Below are 22,172 nucleotides of genomic sequence, written 5' to 3'. Positions count from 1 at the left end.
ACATGCAAGTATTGTGACAAAAGTATTCAAATCTTATTTTGAATGCTATATTCAGTTCTGGTTATCTTCTCTCAAAAATGATACAGATAAATACTGAAGAGTCCAGAGACGAATGACAAGAATGATCAACAGCATGGAGAGAGATACATATGAAAAGACAGGGTCATAATATACTCATAATAAAGCTATGAAAAGATTAGAGCTGTTTAGTTTCAACTATTTAGACAGGATAAAAAATATAAAGGCTATAAGAAACTCGTGCATCGGAGCATAAGCCAAACACTAACTGACAGGGGTTAGGAAGAAACTTTCCCTATTAAAATGTTATTCCAGGATTGTCCATTATGGAAATTCTGGCATCTTCCTCTGAAGCATCTGACACTGGCCACTGTCAGTGACAGGATACTGGTCAGGATGGACTGCTGGTTGGATCTGGTAAAACAATTCAAATATGTCAAGTTTCCTTCCCAACTCTGAACTCTAGGGTACAGATGTGGGGACCTGCATGAAAAACCCCCTAAGCTTATTTTTACCAGCTAAGGTTAAAACTTCCCCAAGGTACAAACTATTTTACCTTTTGTCCCTGGACTTTATTGCTGCCACCACCAAGCGTCTAACAAATATAACAGGAAAGAGCCTGCTTGGAAATGTCTTTCCCCCCAAAATCCCCCCAAGCCCTACACCCCCTTTCCTGGGGAAGACTTGATAAAAATCCTCACCAATTTGCATCGGTGAACACAGACCCAAACCCTTCGATCTTAAGAACAATGAAAAAGCAATCAGGTTCTTAAAAGAAGAATTTTAATTAAAGAAAAAGTAAAAGAATCACCTCTGTAAAATCAGGATGGTAAATACCTTACAGGGTAATCAGATTCAAAACATAGAGAATCCCTCTAGGCTAAACCTTAAGTTACAAAAAGACGCAAAAACAGGAATATACATTCCATTCAGCACAACTTATTTTATCAGCCATTTAAACAAAAAACGGAATCTAACGCATATCTAACTAGATTGCTTATTAGCCCTTTACAGGAGATCTGACCTGCATTCCTGCTCTGGTCCCGGCAAAAGCAACCCACAGCCCGAGAGAACCTTTGTTTCCCGCCCCCTCCAGCTTTGAAAGTATCTTGTCTCCTCATTGGTCATTTTGGTCAGGTGCCAGCAAGGTTATCCTAGCTTCTTAACCCTTTACAGGTGAAAGGGTTTTTCCTCTGGTCAGGAGGGATTTAAAGGTGTTTACCCTTCCCTTTATGTTTATGACAGAATATAAAAATGTTGGAACACTCATTTGATCAGAAAGCAGAAACAATAATGTGTGCCTCTTCTGACCTGTCACAACTAAGCAAAACAGCTAGAATTTCCAATAGTATAAAACATTTGTAATAATATTTGTTCAGAAAATGCAAATACTTTTGAGAAAATAGCAATCTGCTCATGAATATTCATCAAGCAGAAAAAGAGGCTACTTCCCCCAAATACATTGGTTTTGGAAAATTATTCTCTCGACTATAGAAGAAACCCACATCCCTTTGCGCAAAACCTTTGCCCAGTTCTCCGCTGAACCCAAACCCAACTTGTTTGAAGACTGAAATGTTCTGTTTACTTCCCCCCCCCCGCCCCCCCACTATTATTTTTCTTTTTGAAGGCTCTGCATTTAGAGGAACAAAAGAGCAAGAAAAAAAACCCCATATTAGGAAGGCAGAGTTTCCAATATATATGGCCTGGAGGTTTCAGATGATTATGTAGGCACATTCTCATAAGACTGCAGCCAGTTTTTGCAGACCCAAGAGGGTGGGACAAACTTCTAATGAACATCCATGTGTTGGGTGCTTTATTGAACAGACCTTTGCTGAAGTTCTCCCACCAGTTCTTCATGTTGAGCCCTATCCAGCTTCCATTGCATCAAAGAGAGTTTTGAATCAATAAAAGTATTATAACCTCTTATGAACCCCATTCCAGGGGCCACAGGTTTGTATAATTTTTGGTGGTGCCCAGAATGGGTACAAGTCCCCCCCCCACACACACACACATCCCTGCCTTGTAAGCTGATATATGTTTTAAATTATTTTGCAAAAATGGACTTGAAACAGTAAGCGTTTAACAGTTTCCCTATATTGCACAATGTGGGGGGACATGGGGCTGGGAATGAGGAGTTTGGGGTGCAGGCAAGCACAGTCCCCCCAGCCCTCTCCCCCGCCGGCAGCCAGGAGCTCAGGGGGAGGGCCCCCCACCCCGGCAGCACTCACCTCGCACCACTGTCACTGCAGATGCTCTTGGGGGCCGGGCCCCTCTCAGGTCCAGGAAGCCCCCTCGCTTCCTGTAGTGGGTGCCGGGGGTGGGGGTGGGGAAGGCTGCCATCACATGTGTGCTTCCTCCCATCCGCAGGCGCTGGCTGCAGCACTGCCTCGGCCTACCACCAGTGCCGCTCCCTTTTGTAGCCAGCAGTGGCCGGCGAGGGAGCACAGCACGGAGAGACCAGGCCCTGAACGTTGGTGGATCCAGGCCTCCAGGCCCTGAATTTGCTGGAGCATGGGCACCATGGGCCCATATAATTCACTGCCCCATGCCCCATTCCAGTGCCTACAGTGTATCTCCAAATAATAATTTTTGTAGGAAACCAATCTGTATGGTCTCTTCTTCCATTCCCATTAATGACTGTTGTGAAGGTATCATGGCAAGATCAATCTCTCTCAAATAGTTTGGCCTGTTCAGTTACATATAGTAGAAGGTACAGTTTTGTGCATTGGTCCTTTGATGATCACTGATACTTTGTTTTTTGCCATCATCCCATCCTCACTGAAACCTCCACCATTTCTTCGTCTTTCCTAGATTTTTGTCCTACCAATTTCCATTCATATTGTAGCCATTTCTAGATCTGTCGATCTTCTTTATGGATTAGGTCATTAAAATAACCAAAGTCTTTTATGTCTCAATATTTTTTTTGTTTCTCCCACCTTGAGCATGTAGAATATCTTAACATCTGCATTAAAGTTGAACTGATTGGTGTCTGGAAATCCACTGACTGCACTGTAGTTTATTGCCTCTGATGCCACTGGAAGTGAAAGGCAAATATGGCTCTTTGACGCTAATGTATAAATTCCTTATGTCAGCTGGTGCCTCTGATTCCTGCTCTGTACACTAGAACTGTCAGGATCCATTTTTGTTATGTGGGGCCTCCTTCTCACCAGGGTTAAGAGTAAAGGAGACAAAGAAATGTTACCTACCAAACTATCATCCAGAATTTGCCGCGTCACTAAATGCAAAACATATCAGAATCAGAGGTTACATTTCCTCTCTCTAGTCAGTTTAGACTATAGAATATAAAAATATGGACATATGCTTCTAGAGCCTGATTCTTAAGAGACTGTGTGTACCAGTCACATGGGATATTTATACATCTAACAGTGAACAGCAAAGACTTTGTACAAATATACAAATAAATAAATGTAAAAATTAACTGTTTAAGAACCCAGATCCCTGCCCCTCCCCATTGTGATGAAACCCTTAGACAATGGAAATGGTTAGGGGAAGGCAGGGTTCTGTATAGCTGTTCCCAGGATTTGGCCCTAGCAGATACGTGAGTAGATTTAAAAGTTACACATATATTCATGTCCATTTTTATGCCACACCCTGAGTTTGAGGGTGTCTGCATTTTTTTGCAACTTTGAAGAGCAGAGCAGAAAGTGCTGCATCCAAAACTTTGTTATCAGCTGCAGAGGGGCAAACATGGAGTCTTGAGTACAGGTCTTGCCAGGTAAGTACAGGGGAAATGATTGATTTGTAAATTATATAGTTTACACAGTGGCAGCTGGTGCCCAAAATAAATGGAGGCACTGCAGGTAGCACCCTCTACATTTCTGACTTCTGGAGTATGATCATGTTATCAAAGTGAAAAACTGGGAGACCATAATCAAAGGTAACAAAGGGAAGCTTTTGGCTGGCCCATAAGTGGGTTTGGTGGGTAGGTGGGAAGAAAAAGAGACACCCACTTCCTTCTCCCCTCACCTCCCACTACACAATAAAAAAACTCCAATGCTTTTCAGTTAATAGCAATGTGGAGGAAACAGTAATTACCCCTCTGTGACTCACTTTCCTGTCCTCCCCTAGTCTCAAACTCTGCCCCTTGATTCAGGTTCTTACCCTACCGTCTCCCCACCACACACACACTATTGCTGCCACCACCAGGTGAATCCATTTTCTCCAGCATTCAGCCCAGACACCCAAACCATGCCCCTGTCTGTTCCCTCCATCCCAACCCCAGAACTCAAAATGACCCCCTCCTCACACACACACCTATGCCCCAGGCTGAGAACTCCACCCCCCCTGCCCAATATTGCTAGTCCGAAGCGTTCAGAAATCATGTCATATGCCAAAACATCATGATTGGCTTAAAAATATGGAAATTTTTGGGACTAAGGAGTAAATCCTGCAGTTCTGCTCATTTCCAACTCAGCATGTTTGCAGTGACTTTTGCCTGAGGATTTGGCCATCCAACTTTATGTACAATCTCTGTTCTGCACAGAGTCAATCTGAGCTGAATTCTTGATGGCATTTCAGTGGAAGATTTGGAGCGAGGCTGTTTCTTCTATGCCTGTTCTGGTGTCAGCATGGCCTAGTGTGTGGCTGAATGTATAACATTCATGTTAATCAAGATGAACCAAATGATGAGACCGTTAGCTGGGGAGAGTGGGCAACTGGTCTCCAAAATAGTAGGGCAAAACAGTCATTGAGTTAAATGGAAGTCTGATCAGGCCCCTAATTTGTGAGGCTTTTGAATTCTATTACTGCAGTGCAAACTGTAAAGGTTCACTCTCTGACACCAGTGGGGCTGATTAGGGTTAGCCAGCCACTGAGGGCAGCAGTTCATCAGCAATGGATAGACAATGCCTAGTAATTATAGAACAATAGGGAAGGTGCTAATTTAGTACTGTGGGTTCCCTGTTTCTCAAGGCTGGAAGGAATCTAGTCCCAGTTGTGTTAGGATCTTGTTTGCTTGTTTACCATCCATGCTTTTTTAAAATAATCATTTACATGAGTTATTCGAGTGTATTTTACACCATCATTAAAAGTTCCTCGACTGCTATATATCTTCTGCCTCTTTCAGCCCACTACTTTGTCATGTCATTGGCCAAGTGCCTGTTCAGATGTCAGATATCAACCAAAAAAGGCAGAGGACTAAAGGTAGTGTCTTTTTGTAAATGTTTTTTCTGTTCTCGTTGCTGTATGAAAGATGCACACAAACAGAGGAAAGGGAGTATAATGAAACGGTGAATGTAACTATAAACAAAGTGCCAGAGTAACAGCCGTGTTAGTCTGTATTCGCAAAAAGAAAAGGAGTACTTGTGGCACCTTAGAGACTAACCAATTTATTTGAGCATAAGCTTTCGTGAGCTACAGCTCGCTTCATCGGATGCATACTGTGGAAAGTGTAGAAGATCTTTTTATACACCCAAAAATGTAACCCTTCTGCCCGTCAGAGTTGGCAGCAACGAGGGCCGGGTTCAATATCTAGGGGATCCATTCCAATAACACAATGCAAACCGGCTCGAGCCCCCACCCAGTGACCTGGGACAAATATATACCACCCCCGCTGGGTGCCTCCAAGAGGCAATACTTCCCCTCTCGCAAGCACATAGTCTGAGTGTAGCAAAAAGCCTTTTAATAACAGAGAGAAACAATGTGGCATTAGGTTGGAGAAACACCACCAACAGGATTCATAACACAACCCATGAGCAAAAAAAACCCACCCCAAGCAAATTGGGGCATGCCCCTTTCCCTTTGGTTCTTTAGTCCAGCAACCCCAAATCACCCAAAGTCCCAAAAGTCCAATGACCCAAAAGTTTCTGTCCCTGGTCAGGGCACCCCCAGAGTTCGAAAGTTTATCTGCGGAGCTTTACCTCCCAACCTGGGTGGAGATGGGATGGGGGTAAGAGGCACCTTACATGATCTGAAGCTGACTGCCCCACAGCTCCATAGGCCTTCGCTTCGCTCCGCCAGCCGCCCCACGAACTCCTTCGCTCAGCTCCGCTTCGCGGCCCACAAGCAGCTCGCTCCCGCCGTCCCACGAACTGCTCCGCGTCCCACCACCAGCTCCCGCCATCCTACGAACTGCTCCACCAGCCTGTCCACAAGGCACTCCAGCCGTCCCGCAAACTGCTCCACAATATATCTTCAGGCTCCCCCACTACTTAACACAACGCTCAGTGATTTCAGCTCTTAGGTGAATTTAGCTTGTAGTAGGGGAGCCTCAGTGCTGGTGCACTGTTAGCCCAAAGTGAGCTCAGCAGCCTGTAACTAGACTTCTAATGAAATCAAAATTAGCTCTGATATTCCACAGTGGAGAGAGGAGGAAGTGCAATTAGCATGTAAGGCCCTCGCCAAGGGGCCTATGCCACCAAGTATTAATACTTGTCCCCAGCCTCTCTCAATTCACACAGTTTTGGAACCCATGACCCTTGCCTAGCGAGTGCTACTTAGTTGATGGTGAGTCCCTCCATCATAACAAAAGGCCAAGTACAGTTCCAAGCACAGTTCCCATAATTAGGGTAATAACAATTTATTCTTCCTGCCCCAATAACAGAGACACTAGGGATCCCACAGCAGCCAAAGTGACCATTTGGGCAGCTATGGCCTCATTCTAGGTGGGGTGGGTGTGCCTATGCAAATGAGATCGGCCCCTGAAGTTCTTTTCCACAACTTGCCACACCTCACCACCAGATGTCAAGCATGTGTGTATAAAAAGATCTTCTACACTTTCCACAGTATGCATCCGATGAAGTGAGCTGTAGCTCACGAAAGCTTATGCTCAAATAAATTGGTTAGTCTCTAAGGTGCCACAAGTACTCCTTTTTTTTTTATAAACAAAGTGCTGTCAAATATTTTTTCCTCTTTAATCTTTCAGTAAGTGTCTACATTCATGTGTGTCTACACTGCAATGAAATACCTGTAGCTGACCCATGTCAGCAGACTCAGCTTGCAGTGCTCAGGCTACAGGGCTGTTTAATTGTGGTATAGACATAGGGGCTTGTGCTGGAGTCCAGGCCCTGGGACCGTATCCCTCTCGCGGGGTCCCAGAGCCCAGGCTTCAGCCTGAGCCTTAATGCCTACACTGCAATTAAACAGCGCTGCAGTCCAAGCCCTATGAGCCAGAGTCAGCTGACACAGGCCAGCCATAGGTGTTTAATTGCAGTGTAGACATACCCTCAGTTACAGTAATCTTGCAACAGTGGAAGGTAAAACCATTTTCAGACAAAAGCATGACCTTTAAGTTGACAGTAAATTTAATTGCTTTCAGTGATGGACCCCTGCGCAAGTGGGAACGGAGGATGCTCGCACATCTGTCAAAACGAGAGAGGACTTGCAAAGTGTGAGTGCCATCCTGGGTACTATCTTTCTGCAGACAAAAAGTCCTGTGGAGGTAAGAAGCTGCAAAAAAGACTATTTAATGGGGAAGAAGGGCATTATTTGGCGTTTCAGTGTAACTGCACTTGTAATGGAAATGAGTAATTTTTGTGTGTGTGTATGTACCGTGTGTATAGAATATAATATTTTTCACATGTGCACACCTTATATAAATATATGTGTGTATATAAAATAATATTTTCACAAAGACCCATGTGCATGCACTTGCACATATGGATGTGTGATACAAAACAGCAGTTCTATTTTATTTTTTGACTATCTCTAGGCTTCTGAAGGTCGTTTTAATAATGACAGTTATGCATTTTAGTCCGTTAAGAAATTGTATTTACTGTTAATTGGATGAGGATCTATGGGTAATCTGGCATTATGCACGTGTCGTCCCTTATGAAATAGTGCCCCAGATGAAGATACAGGAAAATTGGTTCAGATAACACTCTGATCTAGGTCAGTGACAACCTATTTAGAATTCAAAAGGATTTTCAGCCAGGGAACTACTTTCATATTAATACAGAAACCACTTTGTGGAGAGAAATCACTAAGGCTAAGAATTCCAAATATAAAAAAGATAGGTTTCCAAGTGGATTTTTGAGAAAAATCTAAGGTAGTTAGGTGCCTAAATCAATGAGATTTAGGCACCTAGCTCCCTGAGGTTCCTTTGAAAATTCACATAATCTTGCCAAAATCTCCAGCTTGCAAAGTGACAGCTAATTAATGAATCTGAATAAAATCTTGGCAAGCTTTACACTGTGACAACGTCAGGGAAGCTGCCAAATATTTCACCCTGAAAACTTCCACAAAGTAGCAAATGGTTTCTGTACAGCCCTGGGCCCCACTCTTGCGAAGGCACTGATCACATGCATAATGTTACATGCTGCTGTGCCATAAAAGGGTCTTGGTGAGGAGCGCAGAACATCTCCTTACCCCAGCATGCTTGGCTAATTACAAAATGTACCTTGGGAAAATTAAAATGAAATTGCCAGAAATGTAAACTTAGAAAGAAATCTGAGCTTCTTAGTTTTTGTTCTTCTGCAGTTATGCTCTACAAGGTCAGTACTTGGCTTTTTAGCATGAGGAATCTTGTTCATTATTCTGTTCTTGAAAGCGATCCTCCTCCTGCTCCTTTGGGTTTTCCAGCTGTGCTGAACTATATTCTTCTGTACTGACACTTAATTTGCAGAGTTCAGATGGTTCATTACAATGATGATGGGTCAGAGCACTTTGATCTGTTTGTAGAGGACCCTGTTCCATGTGTATCTCTTCCCCTTTTCACAGGGAAGACTTGGAGTGCCCCTCCTTTGATCAGTGTAGCTATCACTTAACTCAACTTTGTGGATATGTCTACTCTGCAATCAGAGATGTGATTGCAGCATGTATAGGCATACCTGAGCTAGCTTTAATCTAGCTAGTGTGAGTACCAATAGCATAGAAGCCACCACAACATGGACTTTAGCTTGTATCAGCTGCCCCGCATATGTACCCAGGATCCCAGATGGGTTCCTGTGGCCTGCACTGAAGCCTGTGCTGCCCTGGCTTCACTGCTTTTGGTACTTATGCTAGCTAGATTAAAGCTAGCTCAGGTATGTCTGTGTGTGCCGCAATCGCAGCCCCTGGTTGCAGTGTAGACATATGATGTATGGAGGAAGCTCTGCAGATTTCCAGGGGTGGTGCAGCAGAGTGGGTGCTGGTCTCCATGGCACCATCCCCTGCAGAAATCTTGTTGGGAGGATGTACCATTCAGGATGTATCCAAACCGATTTGACACTGTCCGAGCAGTATAGATAATCAGGTCTCTCTTTTACCGTCGGTTTAAAAGTAATGGGTATGAGGAGTGTGGTCTTGTGATGACAGCCTCAGGTGAAATGTGATATTATACATGTAAAGTATTATTTTGAAGGAGGGTGTTGTGGCTTCAGTGTTTGTGGAATTGCTAGGTACTGCCTTGTCTACTAACCATAAGACATTATTTCAATGGACACTTCTGAAGACTTTTGTTTATATGAGCGTGGGAGGGTATAACTTCTTTAAAATCTCCCAGCTGATCTCATTGCTGATCTCTTTGTTTTGCAGACATTGATGAGTGTGCAGAAGAGACAGCCAGGTGTGCTCATCGTTGTGTGAACACCCTAGGGTCCTTCACCTGTGTTTGTAATCCTGGCTTTGAGCTGGGGGCTGATGGAAAGCAGTGCTACCGTAAGTGAAAGTTTTACAGCAACACATTTCAGGTGATCTTACCTGGATAATGCAGTACTTCAGTTTTAATGCAATCAGATTAGAACTCCCAGCAATAAAAAAGGATGCAAAAATTCAAGGTGAATATTCTTGCCTTCATCAGAAACGCTGCTGCCATTTTGCAAATTTATATATTCTTGAGCATGTATTTCAACCATTACTCCACTACAAACAGCCCCCTTGGTTTCAAAGGGCAAACACCCCTGCTGGTTTAGCTTCAAAAGGTAATGAATTATATGGTGGATGTGATTCTGGAGTTACCCAAAGACACCTATGCATTTTACTGATGTTAGATGGAATTTATTCATTCTCACCCTCCTTTTTCTCATGCCATGTACCTGCTGCAAAGGGAAAACCCACATAGGAGCCTGACATGTTCGTCATCTCTCTGGATTTACTCAGGACTCCCCTGACATTTAGAAAAGTGTATTGAGTAAAAAAGCAAGATCTATGATGATGAAAATAGGAACTAAGACTTCCAAGGCTATTAAATTCCCAGTCGTTCTTCCTCAATCAATGTTTAAATGCTTCACAGCTGGCTCTCTTAAGCATCCCCTACTTAACAAACCAGTAACTTGCTCCCTGTGATAAGTGATCCTCAGGCTAACCTAAGGGGTAGATTTTAGATTAATAAAGGAGATGGGCTGGAAAAGTTTGTGTTTTTTATGGGTCTGGTGTAAGCTCTCTGGAATGCTGTAGTAGACAAAAGCATGACCTGTTTTAGTGAAGAGGCAGGCAGTAACTGTTCAATCTAATGATGCTGGGCAGAGGTTTTCAGCAGAATTTCCCACATACATTGCGCACTAGAGGTGAATACAATGTTTAAGGGGCGTGGGGATTATTCTATGAAATGTTTTAATGAGGGGGAAAAAGCAATTTCAAATCATACAAATAAAACTAAATGTACAATTATTATCAAAACAAAATATTTGAGAGGGACTGGAAAGCTATTTGAGATCCAAATGAGGAACAATGCATTTCACAATAGCAAAAAGAGATGCTATTGATACACAGAAAATTATCTCATGTGAGCAGTATAAGGGGTCTAGACCACTCAGGTTCATCCTTGTTTTATGCAAAGATTTTTCTTATTAACTGACAAATCTTTGTGGGGCAGAATTATGCATGCTTTGTACACAACATTAAGAAAATTTTTAAAAAAAATTCTGAATCTGTTTTAGGTACTTACATGGCCACCACTACCATATTATCTGAGCACCTGTCTTTAATGTATTTATCCTCACAACACCCCTGTAGGACCAGGCAGTGCTATTAATCCCCATTTTACAGATTGAGAACTGAGGCACAGAGAGACTAAGGCCTAAACCTTCAAAGGTATTTAGGTGCTTAACACCCATTGAAATGACTTGTCCAAGGTGACACAGTAAATGGAGCAAGGAATGGAATCCAGGTCTCCCGAGTCCCAAGGAACCCCTCCCTCCCTCAACCATCATTCCTCTCTCTGAATAAACAGTCATACTTCTTACTATAATAACATAAGAACGGCCATACTGGGTCAGACCAAAGGTCCATCAAGCCCGGTATCCAGTCCTCTGACAGTGGCCAATGGCAGGTGCCCCAAAGGGAATGAACAGACAGTTATCATCAAGTGATCCATACCCTGTCACCCAATCCCAGTTTCTGGCAAACAGAGGCTAGGGACACCATTCCTGCCCATCCTGGCTAACAGCCATTGATGGACGTATCTTCCAAGAATCTATCTAGCTCCCTTTTGAACCCCGTTATAGTATTGGCCTTCACAAACCCTCTGGCAAGGAGTTCCAGAAGTTGATAGTGCGTTGCATGAAAAAATACTTTCTTGTGTTTGTTTTAAACCTGCTACCTATTAATTTCATTTGGTGGCCCCTTGTTCTTGTATTATGAGAAGAAGTAAATAACACTTCCTTATGTACTTTCTCTATACCACTCATGATTTTATAAACCTTTATCATATCCCCCCTTAGTCGCCTCTTTTCCAAGCTGAAAAGTCCCAGTCTTATTAATCTCTCCTCATACAGAAGCCGTTCTATACCCCTAATCATTTTTGTTGCCATATATGGCCTTCTCTCTCTCTGTCCCCTCCCACCTGCACCAGCCAGTACTGCAGTCCCTGGTCTTCTGAGCATAGGGACTGCTCAGGTAGTGGTGCAAGAAGGGGCAAAGTATAGGCACCATTACACAGCCACATATACACACCAACCAGCTAACATGGCTGGCCACAGAGGCAAGTATAAGCTGCACCTTTGTACAGGCTCTAACAGCAAACACACTCTCTCTAGTGCTGAAATGCTCCAGCAGGCATGGCAGCTCCTTAAGACACAGTGCTTTCCCGTGCTCCTCCTGGGGTGTTGCAACTTGGATCACCCTGAAAATGGGGCCATGCTTAAAATACAGCAATCTGGCTGTATATTGAGAGTGGTGAATTATGATTCACCTTCATTCTACAGGTGTGCAAATGAAGGGCATAGTGGGAATGAGGATGTAAGGAACTTCCTCTCCCATATGAGCCCTTCTGCAGGGGCCTGGGGAAAACCTTGTTGGGGACCATAGTCCATGTCCATGTTCTCTCGTCGTGTTATGCAGCCACAAGGTGCCTGAAAGAAAATCGAGAGAGAGGCTGAGAGTGACGCCTGGGTCATGGCAGGGTGAAGGCATTGAGGCAGTGTAGCTGCAGTCTATGTAACCTTGTAGCCCCCAGGACAAATCCTGGAGAAATAAATCTGAATTCCTTCTGAAAACTCCAGCTGCTGTGCACCTCCTTCCAAATGTCTCTCATGTACCAAAGAGTGCCAGGACAGCATGTTTTACGCATTCCTGGTTAGTAGAACATTTGGGGCTACATTCCTGAGCTATGGTATTCTACATGAATACGAACATGAAAATACCTGTTGTAATCATTTGAAAACTTATTCTCCGCCTGCCTGCTTTTGCAGGAGCAACCTGTTTGAAATGAACAATGCAAAACCCAGCCTTGGTGAGCGCTCTGTCCAATTCTCATGCTTCCTAGAATGCTTACAATCTCTTCTTCTAGTGTGCAAGCTCACTGTCCTTGTTCAAAGGCTATGTAAAGTGCACCCGGGGATATATATTTTGTGTACACTAGTGCAACAGACACTTTGCTGAAACTGTGGGCCAGCACCAAGTTATTCAGTACAAAGGTGAATATGATACAATGGAACGTTGTTCAGTAGCCCACAACATGCTCTTCTAAACTCTGCGTGGGTGAGTTTATATTTTCTACTGCAGTGTTTAGCTTCCCAACAATCAGTGTATGGACATATTGTATTGATGGCTATTCTCCAATTACTCTCCTCTTGTGCTTACTTATTAATATTCTTTTGATCATTTCTCTGGAAGGCATCGAAATGGAAATTGTCAATAGCTGCGAAAGCAACAATGGCGGTTGTTCTCATCACTGCGAGCACTCGCCTGGTGGGCCTCACTGTTCTTGCAACCAGGGATATCTCCTTGATTTGGATGGGAAAACATGCATAGGTAATATATGGTAAATGCTGCATCTCTTTCAAAGAGGGGAGGGGGAACACATGGTCCATCAGAACAGAAAGGGAGAAGGATGTGTAAGGGGAAGCCTAGAATAAAGCTTTCGCTTCTGGAAGTGTCTTTTTTTTCCCCTTCCTCTTGTCCTTCCTTTTGGTATTTCAGTAAACTGGAACTTGTCTAAACTTCCCATTCAATATTTCGACGTGGCCTATTGAGGGTTTGGTGGGATTATTACTTAATGCTTCTACCTGCATTGAAAAATGACACCTCCATGAAATTGTTGTCAAGATGACCAAATTGTTTACAGCCCAAATTTATTTCTTCAGAGATTAAAGTTCCTTTTTCCAAGGTTTTCCATATTCCAAGGCCAACCAGCAGATGATTACCTCTAGTTGTGCACATTGGACTAATTTTCAAAAGTGATGTGCACCCACTTGGAGTCCACTTCACAGTAGAGAAGTTCTTCAGCTCCTATCATGCTCATCCATTGCCAAGATTACACCTCCTACTATGTGAGAAATTTCCCATGGGATGTGAAAGCAGGGAAATATTAGATGAGTAGAAAGAAAAATGTGGAGATCTGTGAGAGAGGCTGATAATGGACGATTTTTAAAACAAGAAGGTCAATTCTGGACTGGATCCTGAAATGAACTGGGAGCCAGCTGGGTTAACAATGGGATTATGTAGCCTTGTTTCTTTGTGTGTGTGTAAGACAGGCAGCAGCATTCTGCACATGCTGGAGCCTAGAGACGGGCTAATGGAGTACTCATAAAGAAGAAAGTTATCATGGTCAAGGTGAAGGTGAGGTGAGAGCATATATGAAGATTTCAACAGAGCTGAGGAAGTGAAAAGGTGTTCTGACAGCAAACATTTTTTTCATTGGCTGCAAGCTGCATGTTTCAAAGTACACAATGAGCTTTTAATAGAACTAGGAAACAAGATATCATCTGAAATATTGCTGGGCAGCTTTGCTTGTGACATTTGCAGGAAAAGGAATACTCCTTGTTCAAATAATCTGCTTTAATCAATTTTGTGCTGACCTCTAGCCGTAATTGATTGATTACATTTTCTTTCTCCACTCTCTGGTGTGTACATTTCCTAATAATGTTGGTGCCCGTTCCAAGGTTAATTGAGACACTGACCTTTCACATCTGTGGCTGCTCATCTAGTTAATGGTCAAAAGCATTTTGCGAACTCAGCGTTGAAAGGCTACCTCTTGAATCGCCACTTAATAGCTCAAAACACTAAAAGGGCTGAGATCAGCTGAGAGCCTGCTGTTAAAAGATAGCAGCTTGATTCTTGTTTCCGTTAATCAGGACAACAGTTTTTGACCACGTAAATTTCCCTGCTTATACAAGACACAATGAAATGGTGGCAAGTTGAGTATCAAAAAGTAAAATTGCTTATAAATATGTATCTTCTTCTTGTCTGAGAATGCTTTGTTGAATCGGAGGTTTCTGTTCACTGCTGTCTATTTTATGTCATAACAGGCCTGAGGATTGAAAATATTCATATGAAAAATGATCCGCTGTAGATTAATTACTAGTGAAGAGATGCTAGTTATATGCTAGGGTGATTGAGTTATTGTTTTATTGATCTTTTGGTAACACATAGGAGCCCCCTGTCATGGACCAGGATGCCAGTCCTAGACCAGTTCTAGATGCTGTACAAATGCAGAATAAGTCCCCCTGCTACAAAATGTAGGCAACACCTGTTCTTAATATGTGGCAGTGTTCTTGTAGACAGTCCTGTCTGAAGATTTAAAAAAAATTGAGATGGGGGAGGTGATAAATAAGACACACAAACCTGGCCACTGAAGTACATTATCTTTCCTATCTAAATTACAAAACTGTGAAGGCTAAAATGACCGACAGTGCATTAATGACAATCTTTTAAAATAGATTCATTTCCTGAGTCAGATGAGCAGGTTGTCTGTTCAGCACAACCGGTGTTTGAATTGCCACCAGGAAGCCTAACTGAACCCCCGCTTTCTCCCTTCAGACCTGGATGAATGTGAGTCCAGCGAGGCCTGCTGTTCCCAGTTCTGCATCAACTACATTGGAGGCCATGAGTGCAGCTGCAAGGCAGGGTTCCGGCTTAATGCCAATGGCTGCGTATGTGATGGTAAACGGCTTAACACTGATGGCTGAAGCTGACTCAGAGCACAAAAGGAAAAAAGATTTCGAAGCTTCTTCTAGCATTTCATAGCAATTTCCCTGCTAAGAGAGCATGGCAACAAATACTGCTTTGTTGATAGGATTTTAGCACTGTTTCCATTTTATAACAGTGGGATGCAGTAATGACTCAGGATTGTATACAGACAGGCCCCTATACAGGAGCAGAAGAGATGAGTCAGTGTAGAAGGAGACTTTTTTCCCATTCCCCCATACACATGATACATGGACATGTCATAAAAGACGATTGCCCTAGTAATCTTACATGAAGGGTGAACCCCAATATTTGGCTAAACCCTAGAAGTTGGGATGCATGTCCAGATTCTTGGACCTACCCAGCTGTGCTGTTTTTATGGGGCTTCTAGCTGAGCCATAAACATGGCAAGAGTAGCCTCTTCCCTCATGCACTTATAGTGGGAACTGGGGAGCACAAAGGTCCATTGGAATGGGAAAACAATTAAACAACATTTTCCAGATCTCCAGAATGAATTTTAAATTTTGGACAAAGATTCAGGTAGGCTCTTGCTTTATCCAAACTAGTTTACCTGTCACTAGTTACCATTAATATTTGTTTTCCAGATGTGGATGAGTGTCTTGGTGACAATGCCAGCTGTGAGCATATCTGTGTTAATTCTCTGGGGTCATACGAGTGCATGTGTAGAGAAGGCTACAGACTTAATCTCAATAGACATTCCTGCATCTGTAAGTTATTGTAAAGCTTGAAGACAATTAAACACTTCTCTCTGATTTAGAACCTGACTTTAGAGTCAAGATTTCTAAAAGAGACTAGAGATTTTTGGGTGCCCAACTTGAGATACCTTAAAGGTAGCGAAGGCAAGCCATATGAAGCATGTAGGTCCCATGTGAGCCCTCAAAATAGTGGCTTGGCCATCAGATTAATGGAAGATGTGTGGCTAAATTTACTGCACTGCTCTCAAAATCTCAACCTATTTTATTTTGACAAGTTAATATTGCTCATTTCAATTACGTTAAAAAGATAGGCATCACATAAAAAATACAGAGACTCAAATTCTGCTCTGTTAAACCAGTGCAAATCCAGAATATCCCCACTGAAGTCAATGGAGTGACTCTGGATTTCTACTAATGTAAGTAGGACAGAGTTTGGTCCAATGACTTCTCATTTAATAATCTAGTTTAATCACTGACTAAACTATTGTGGGGAGCTTGATATTTTTATCCAGCTGAGAAAAGCAGCTAATTGTATATTCTTGTAGTGCTGAATTTTCAGCTTTTCATGTGTTTTAGAGCCAGGCCCAAAACAAAATCTGTAAATTGAGCAGCAGATCTAAATTCAAACTTGTTATGTTTACAATATGATCAAAAGACTCTCAAATTTGGGGGAGGAAAGGGGCAGGCAATAAGGGGATGGGGCATGTAATTCCAGATTTGAACTTCAGCATTTGGTCCAATATAGGGTATGTCTACAGTGCAATCAGAGTTGGGACCGCAGCATGTGTAATCAGACCCAAGCTAGCTTTAGTCTAGTTAGCTCAAGTAAGAATAGCAGTGAAGCCACAGCAACACAGGCAGCAGAATGGTCTGTGCAAGCCTCACCGAGCCCTGCCTATGTCCCTGAGGGGTGAGCTTGTGCTGCTGCCCACGCTTCCCAGCTTTACTGCTATTGTTATTCAAACTAACTAGATCAGGGATTGGCAACCTTTGGCCCGCAGCCCGCCAGGGTAAGGCTCCTGGCAGGCCGGGCCGGTTTGTTTACCTGCCGCATCTGCAGGTTCGGCCGATTGCAGCTCCCACTGGCTGCGGTTCACTGCTCCAGGCCAATGGGGGCTGCGGGAAGTGGCGCGGGCAGAGGGACGTGCTGGCCGCCGCTTCCCGCAGCCCCCATTGGCCTGGAGCGGCGAACCGCAGCCAGTGGGAGCTGTGATCGGCCGAACCTGCGGACGTGGCAGGTAAGCAAACCGGCCCGGCCCGCCAGGGGGCTTACCCTGGCGGGCTGTGGGCCAAAGGTTGCCAATCCCTGAACTAGATCAAAGGTAGTTTGTTTATATCTAATGTGCTGCAGTCACACTTTGATTGCAGTGTAGATATACCCTATATTGGGCCAAATTTGAACATGCTAAAGTTCAAACCTGGAATTACATGCCCCATCCCCTTGCTGCCTGCCCCTTCCCTCCCCCAAATTTGTGAGTATTTCCATCACATTGTAAACATAACAAGTTTAACTTAGATCAAACTGTTGATTTGAGCTGCAGACTTGTCCAACCCCAGATTCAGAGTTTAGATCTAGGGTTTTAGATAAGGCTTAGTTGTTCTTTCCTCATTTTCCTGCTAATATGTACTCTATTTATTAATATAGATAATAAAAACAGATCAAGTGTGACTATTTTATGTAGTGTACATTTTTAAATAATATTGGTCTGACTTAAAAAATCTAACACATAAAAAGCTGTAAAAAGAGGACTGAACACCAGAGTGGTAAGATGAAGCTCTGAAGCTGGCTCTGTCTTCTTAGCACTAGATGATGATGAGCTGGAGGAGGAGGAAGAAGAGAAACTGGAGATCGCTAGGATTCCAGGCCTTCGGTTCAGAAGACCTCCTCAGCTGCTTCGTTATGCTGCCGCACTAGGCACCTTCTATGAGGATGAGGACAAAGATGTACGAGGAGAACTCACTGTCATGCATAAAGTTGGTAAGTAAATTAAAAGATTGTAGTTTTTAGGAGAGGAAACACATGGTGGCCATAGCCAGCAGCTTTGTGAAGAGTGAAGATTCTCTAGGGTGGGAAAGAGATCTTGAGGAGGGAATGAACAGAGCCAGGAAGACTGGAGCTGGCGTGAGGCCAGACAAAAAGACAGGGCCAAATTCTGCGGAGTTTTTTGCCTTCAGAGGATGTTGGAAAGAAGTGTGCCAGCCAGAGACAGGCTCCCTGAGTCATTCTGAAGGCTGAGGGCGTCTTCAGTCAGAATGACTGTGGGGGGAACACAATTGCCCATAGCCCTGACTGTTACCTCAGAAAGGGGCAGTATTCTCTGCAGTGGCAGTGCTGCTGAACTCCAACCTCACAGAAAATCTAGATATAGAACTATAACGGCTGAATATTTTGTGCAGCATATGTGAAAGGAACGATGGTATTGAACTGGTCATAAACTTGAATAGTCAGTGTGTGTATTACCTTAGAAAATGTACACCTGCCACGCCATGTATGTGCCTGAACTCTTGTGTCTCCAACCTGGAAATTACCTGACTCAACATCCATGTTGTTCCAGCCAAATAAGAAGGCTTGGTCATTATAACATAGACTCAAAAGCACTATGCTTTCTTTTTGGTGGAAGTATTACTTGCTCAGAGTGAGAGGACAGATTTTTTTCTTAATTTTGTATGGTATCGTTTTTGTAATTGCAATGTCTAATTACGCTTCAGAGGGACTTTGCTCCACAGCCAGGGGCTAGTCCTGGCTTTAATCAATTAACTTTTATTTATATAAAAAAGATAAAACTTCCAAAAAATATGTGATGTGTAACTTGCATTTAAACGAAAGCAGACACACTAGAAGAAAGAGTAAAGAAGCAGCCAGTCATCCACAGCAAGATACTGTGACAACCGATGGGGAAATTGACAAGCAATATAGCCTCATGAAAAATTAACAGCATAAGCACCAAAGTCTAATATTGATTGCCCAGTGTTGGTGTTTTTTTCCACTATTGGACCTATGTCTTTTTAGGGGGTTGTAACCTGGTATCTGAGCTGCTGCACTTTTCCCAAAGCTGATGTAGGGTGCCAAGATTGGCTGCTCCAATGCCTTAAAGATGGCAGTGATAGAAGGAAGAAAATATCTTTTAAAAGGTTACAATTTTTTAAAATTCTCAAACGTAAAATTATTTCTTCCTAGTTTTAAAAGTCTTTTTGTGCTGTGCTCTATATTTTAACAAAACAGTCGTCAAAACATGTCCTCTTGCAAGCTGTTAGCCTGTACTATAGGTCTAGTAGCTTTTACTTCATTTTTAAAGTAAATGCGGTAACCTTTTCAATGGCACTTTGCATACTGATATTTAGGTCTGATTTTTCAAAATTGTTCTCAGAGACAGCTCCTGAATTCTGAACATGTTTGAAAATCTGACCACCTAACACAGGAAGCTGTTGGGTATTGATTGGCTTAGAAAATCTGACCTTACATATAAAATAACAGATGAAAAACAAGCAACCCACTGACTTAATATTAGCTGAAGGACCCTGCCAACTTCATTTTAAACACTCATCGAAATCCCCATCCAAAAAAGACTCCTGTCATGTGCCTCAAACCCCCTGAGAGGACAGGCTGATTAAATGGCTATGCTAGTAATATAAAGCAGATATTTCAACCAGGGGCAAGTTTTTTCCCCTCAGCCTACGACAAAGACTATGTAGCAGGCAAGCTTGTACTTGCAAGCGTGTGCGGATTTGAAGGGGGTGTGTATGTGTGTGAAAGAGAAAGAGAGAGAGAGAAAAAAAAACCAAATATATTTTCTTGTAAATAAAATGCTTACTCATAATCACAACCAAAAAAGGAGACGATAAACTTTCCTAGAATAATTTAAACTTTGCTCTTGGAATATATAGTGAGTATATTGATAATATATAGGACAGCTTCCAGCTGCTGTAATGTGAAAAGAGGGATTTGGAGAGGTGGCAATGGATATCCTCTCTCAAGAAATCCTGTTGAAAATATGTAGTAGGTGGTGCGATCTGATCCTCCTAAAGACAAAAATATTTGCTCTTCAGAAGTATTTTCTTAAGACCTTTCTGGCAGGGATTTACAGTATCATGAAGGATGAGAGACAGGGAGCCCAACTTTCCTTTGTTAGGCTACAGAGTTTTAAGAGGGGAACTTCAGGGCCTCCTCCACATCTCTGGGGCTTACATAGTATCATGAAGAGCAACAGACTTGGACTCTGGTTGGGCAGTGCTGGAGCTGATTTCTAGTGTGGAGAGCCCTTCATCAAGAATGCCCTGCCAGCAAAACCCCATAATGTTTAAACTTGAGGACTCTCATTGGCACTTCTTGTCAAGACAAAACACGTTGACATTTGGGAAGATCCATCAACAACACCAATGCTGCTTTCTTTAGATTGACAATGCTCCATGGATTTCCTTCTTTACACTGTGTGTTTGGAATGATAGTGAACAAGTTAACGCTTATTAGTCGAAGGATCATGTTCCTGTGCTCACTGAGCCCTCTGTCCTTTTCCATTTCAGCTTGCCTGGATAACACCTTTGGCAATGATTGTAGCCTGAGCTGTGATGATTGTATAAATGGAGGCAAATGTAACAGTGAAAACAGTGGCTGCATCTGTTCACCGGGGTGGACCGGAATTATATGCAATGAAAGTAAGTACTGTATGTTTGGACAACATCCTACAGTTAATGGTCTGGCAAATCCATAAGAAGCGGAAACAGTCTGCTCTTTGCTTTTGAGCTGAAAAGCTGTTTAAGGAATAGAACTGCCTCACTGAAAGATCGCATTTGCAACATTTAATTACAGGTGAGGCATACACAGCAGCATCTTAACCTGATAGGCCCCCATGTCCTATGTGACACATTAAGCCTAAAATATAGAAGAGGAACCCTGAATTATGCATCAGGAAACTTAGAATTGTGAAGTATTGCCACACCCAGTCCAGTGAAGTGCAATCAGTACAATATCCCTTGTTTGTCTTCGAGTAATTGCAGATGTCCATTACAGCAAGCATTGCACACTTGTTGCACCAGTACCAGAGAGTTTTCCTTAGCGGTGCCCATAGGGGAGGCCAGGCTTACACCCTGGTGCGCCTCATGTTCCAAGATCAGGGTATAAAGGGCAGAACCGCACCTGCCCAACCTTCAGATTCTTCTTACAATCCATGGTCTGTGGTTAAAGCACTCTGTCAGTTGTTCCTCTGCGAATGTGCATTTAGTATATTTTGCTGGTTAGTAGTACTCATTTTTGTGTCCTCGAGTCTTTCTTTCTTTCTTTCTTTCTTTCTTTCTTTCTTTCTTTCTTTCTTTCTTTCTTTCTTTCTTTCTTCATAAATTAGTGGACATCTCCTGGTATCAGAGGAGTATATGCTAAGGTACTCTGGCTTCACAAACTGATGTCCATGAAAGACATTCGCTCTCACTGCCTGAAGTGCTTGAGTGAGGGTCATGTCGGGGACAGGCGTCCGATTTGCTAAGGCTTCAGGACAAGAACCAAGAGAAGAACGCCTGAGGTACATCCTTATGGAGGCCGCCCTTTGCCCACCAAAGGTACTACCTCAGTCAATTAGAGGAATTCCTCCCCATCAAGGAGAGTGCTCCTGTCAGGGTTCCCTCCCCACTCTGAACTCTAGGGTACAGATGTGGGGACCCGCATGAAAGACCCCCAAAGCTTATTTCTACCAGCTTAGGGTAAAACTTCCCCAAGACACAAACTTTTTGCCCTTGGAGGGTATGCTGCCACCACCAAGTGATTTAACAAAGTATCAGGGAAAGACCACTTGGAGTTCCTATTCCCCCAAAATATTCCCCCAAGCCTTACATCCCCTTTCCTGGGGAGGCTCGAGAATAATATGCTAATCAATTGGTTAGCACCTCTGTGAAATTAGAATGGAAGATAATCTCACAGGCAGTCAGATTCAAAACATAGAGAATCCCTCTAGGCAAAACCTTAAGTTACAAAAAGACACAAAAACAGGAATACACATTCCCTCCAGCACAGCGAATTTCACAGGCCAAAAACAAAAGAAAATCGAATGCATTTATGAGCTAGATTACTTACTAACTCTATAGGAGTTGGATTGCTTGCTCTCTTGATCTGTCCCCGGGCAGAGGTATCACACAGACAGACAAAGCCTTTTTCTCTCCCCCCCACCA

The 22,172-nt window shown here is 43.0% G+C and overlaps 1 protein-coding gene across 1 annotated transcript in view; it reads left to right on the top strand.

Moving 5' to 3' along the window:
* Positions 1-22,172, top strand: part of LOC141993856 (uncharacterized) — a 281,814-nt gene that overhangs the window by 200,747 nt on the left and 58,895 nt on the right. The window contains exons 7-13 of the mRNA XM_074963607.1: positions 7,295-7,417; positions 9,490-9,612; positions 13,009-13,146; positions 15,154-15,276; positions 15,906-16,028; positions 17,818-17,994; positions 20,538-20,669. Of these exons, the coding sequence (XP_074819708.1) occupies positions 7,295-7,417; positions 9,490-9,612; positions 13,009-13,146; positions 15,154-15,276; positions 15,906-16,028; positions 17,818-17,994; positions 20,538-20,669 (939 nt within the window). The remainder of the gene's footprint in view (positions 1-7,294; positions 7,418-9,489; positions 9,613-13,008; positions 13,147-15,153; positions 15,277-15,905; positions 16,029-17,817; positions 17,995-20,537; positions 20,670-22,172) is intronic.

Source organism: Natator depressus, chromosome 9 (assembly GCF_965152275.1).
Source record: "Natator depressus isolate rNatDep1 chromosome 9, rNatDep2.hap1, whole genome shotgun sequence".
NCBI lineage: Eukaryota > Metazoa > Chordata > Testudines > Cheloniidae > Natator > Natator depressus.
The sequence above is the reverse complement of the archived record's forward strand: the minus strand, read 5'-3'. Positions and strand labels throughout refer to the sequence as shown.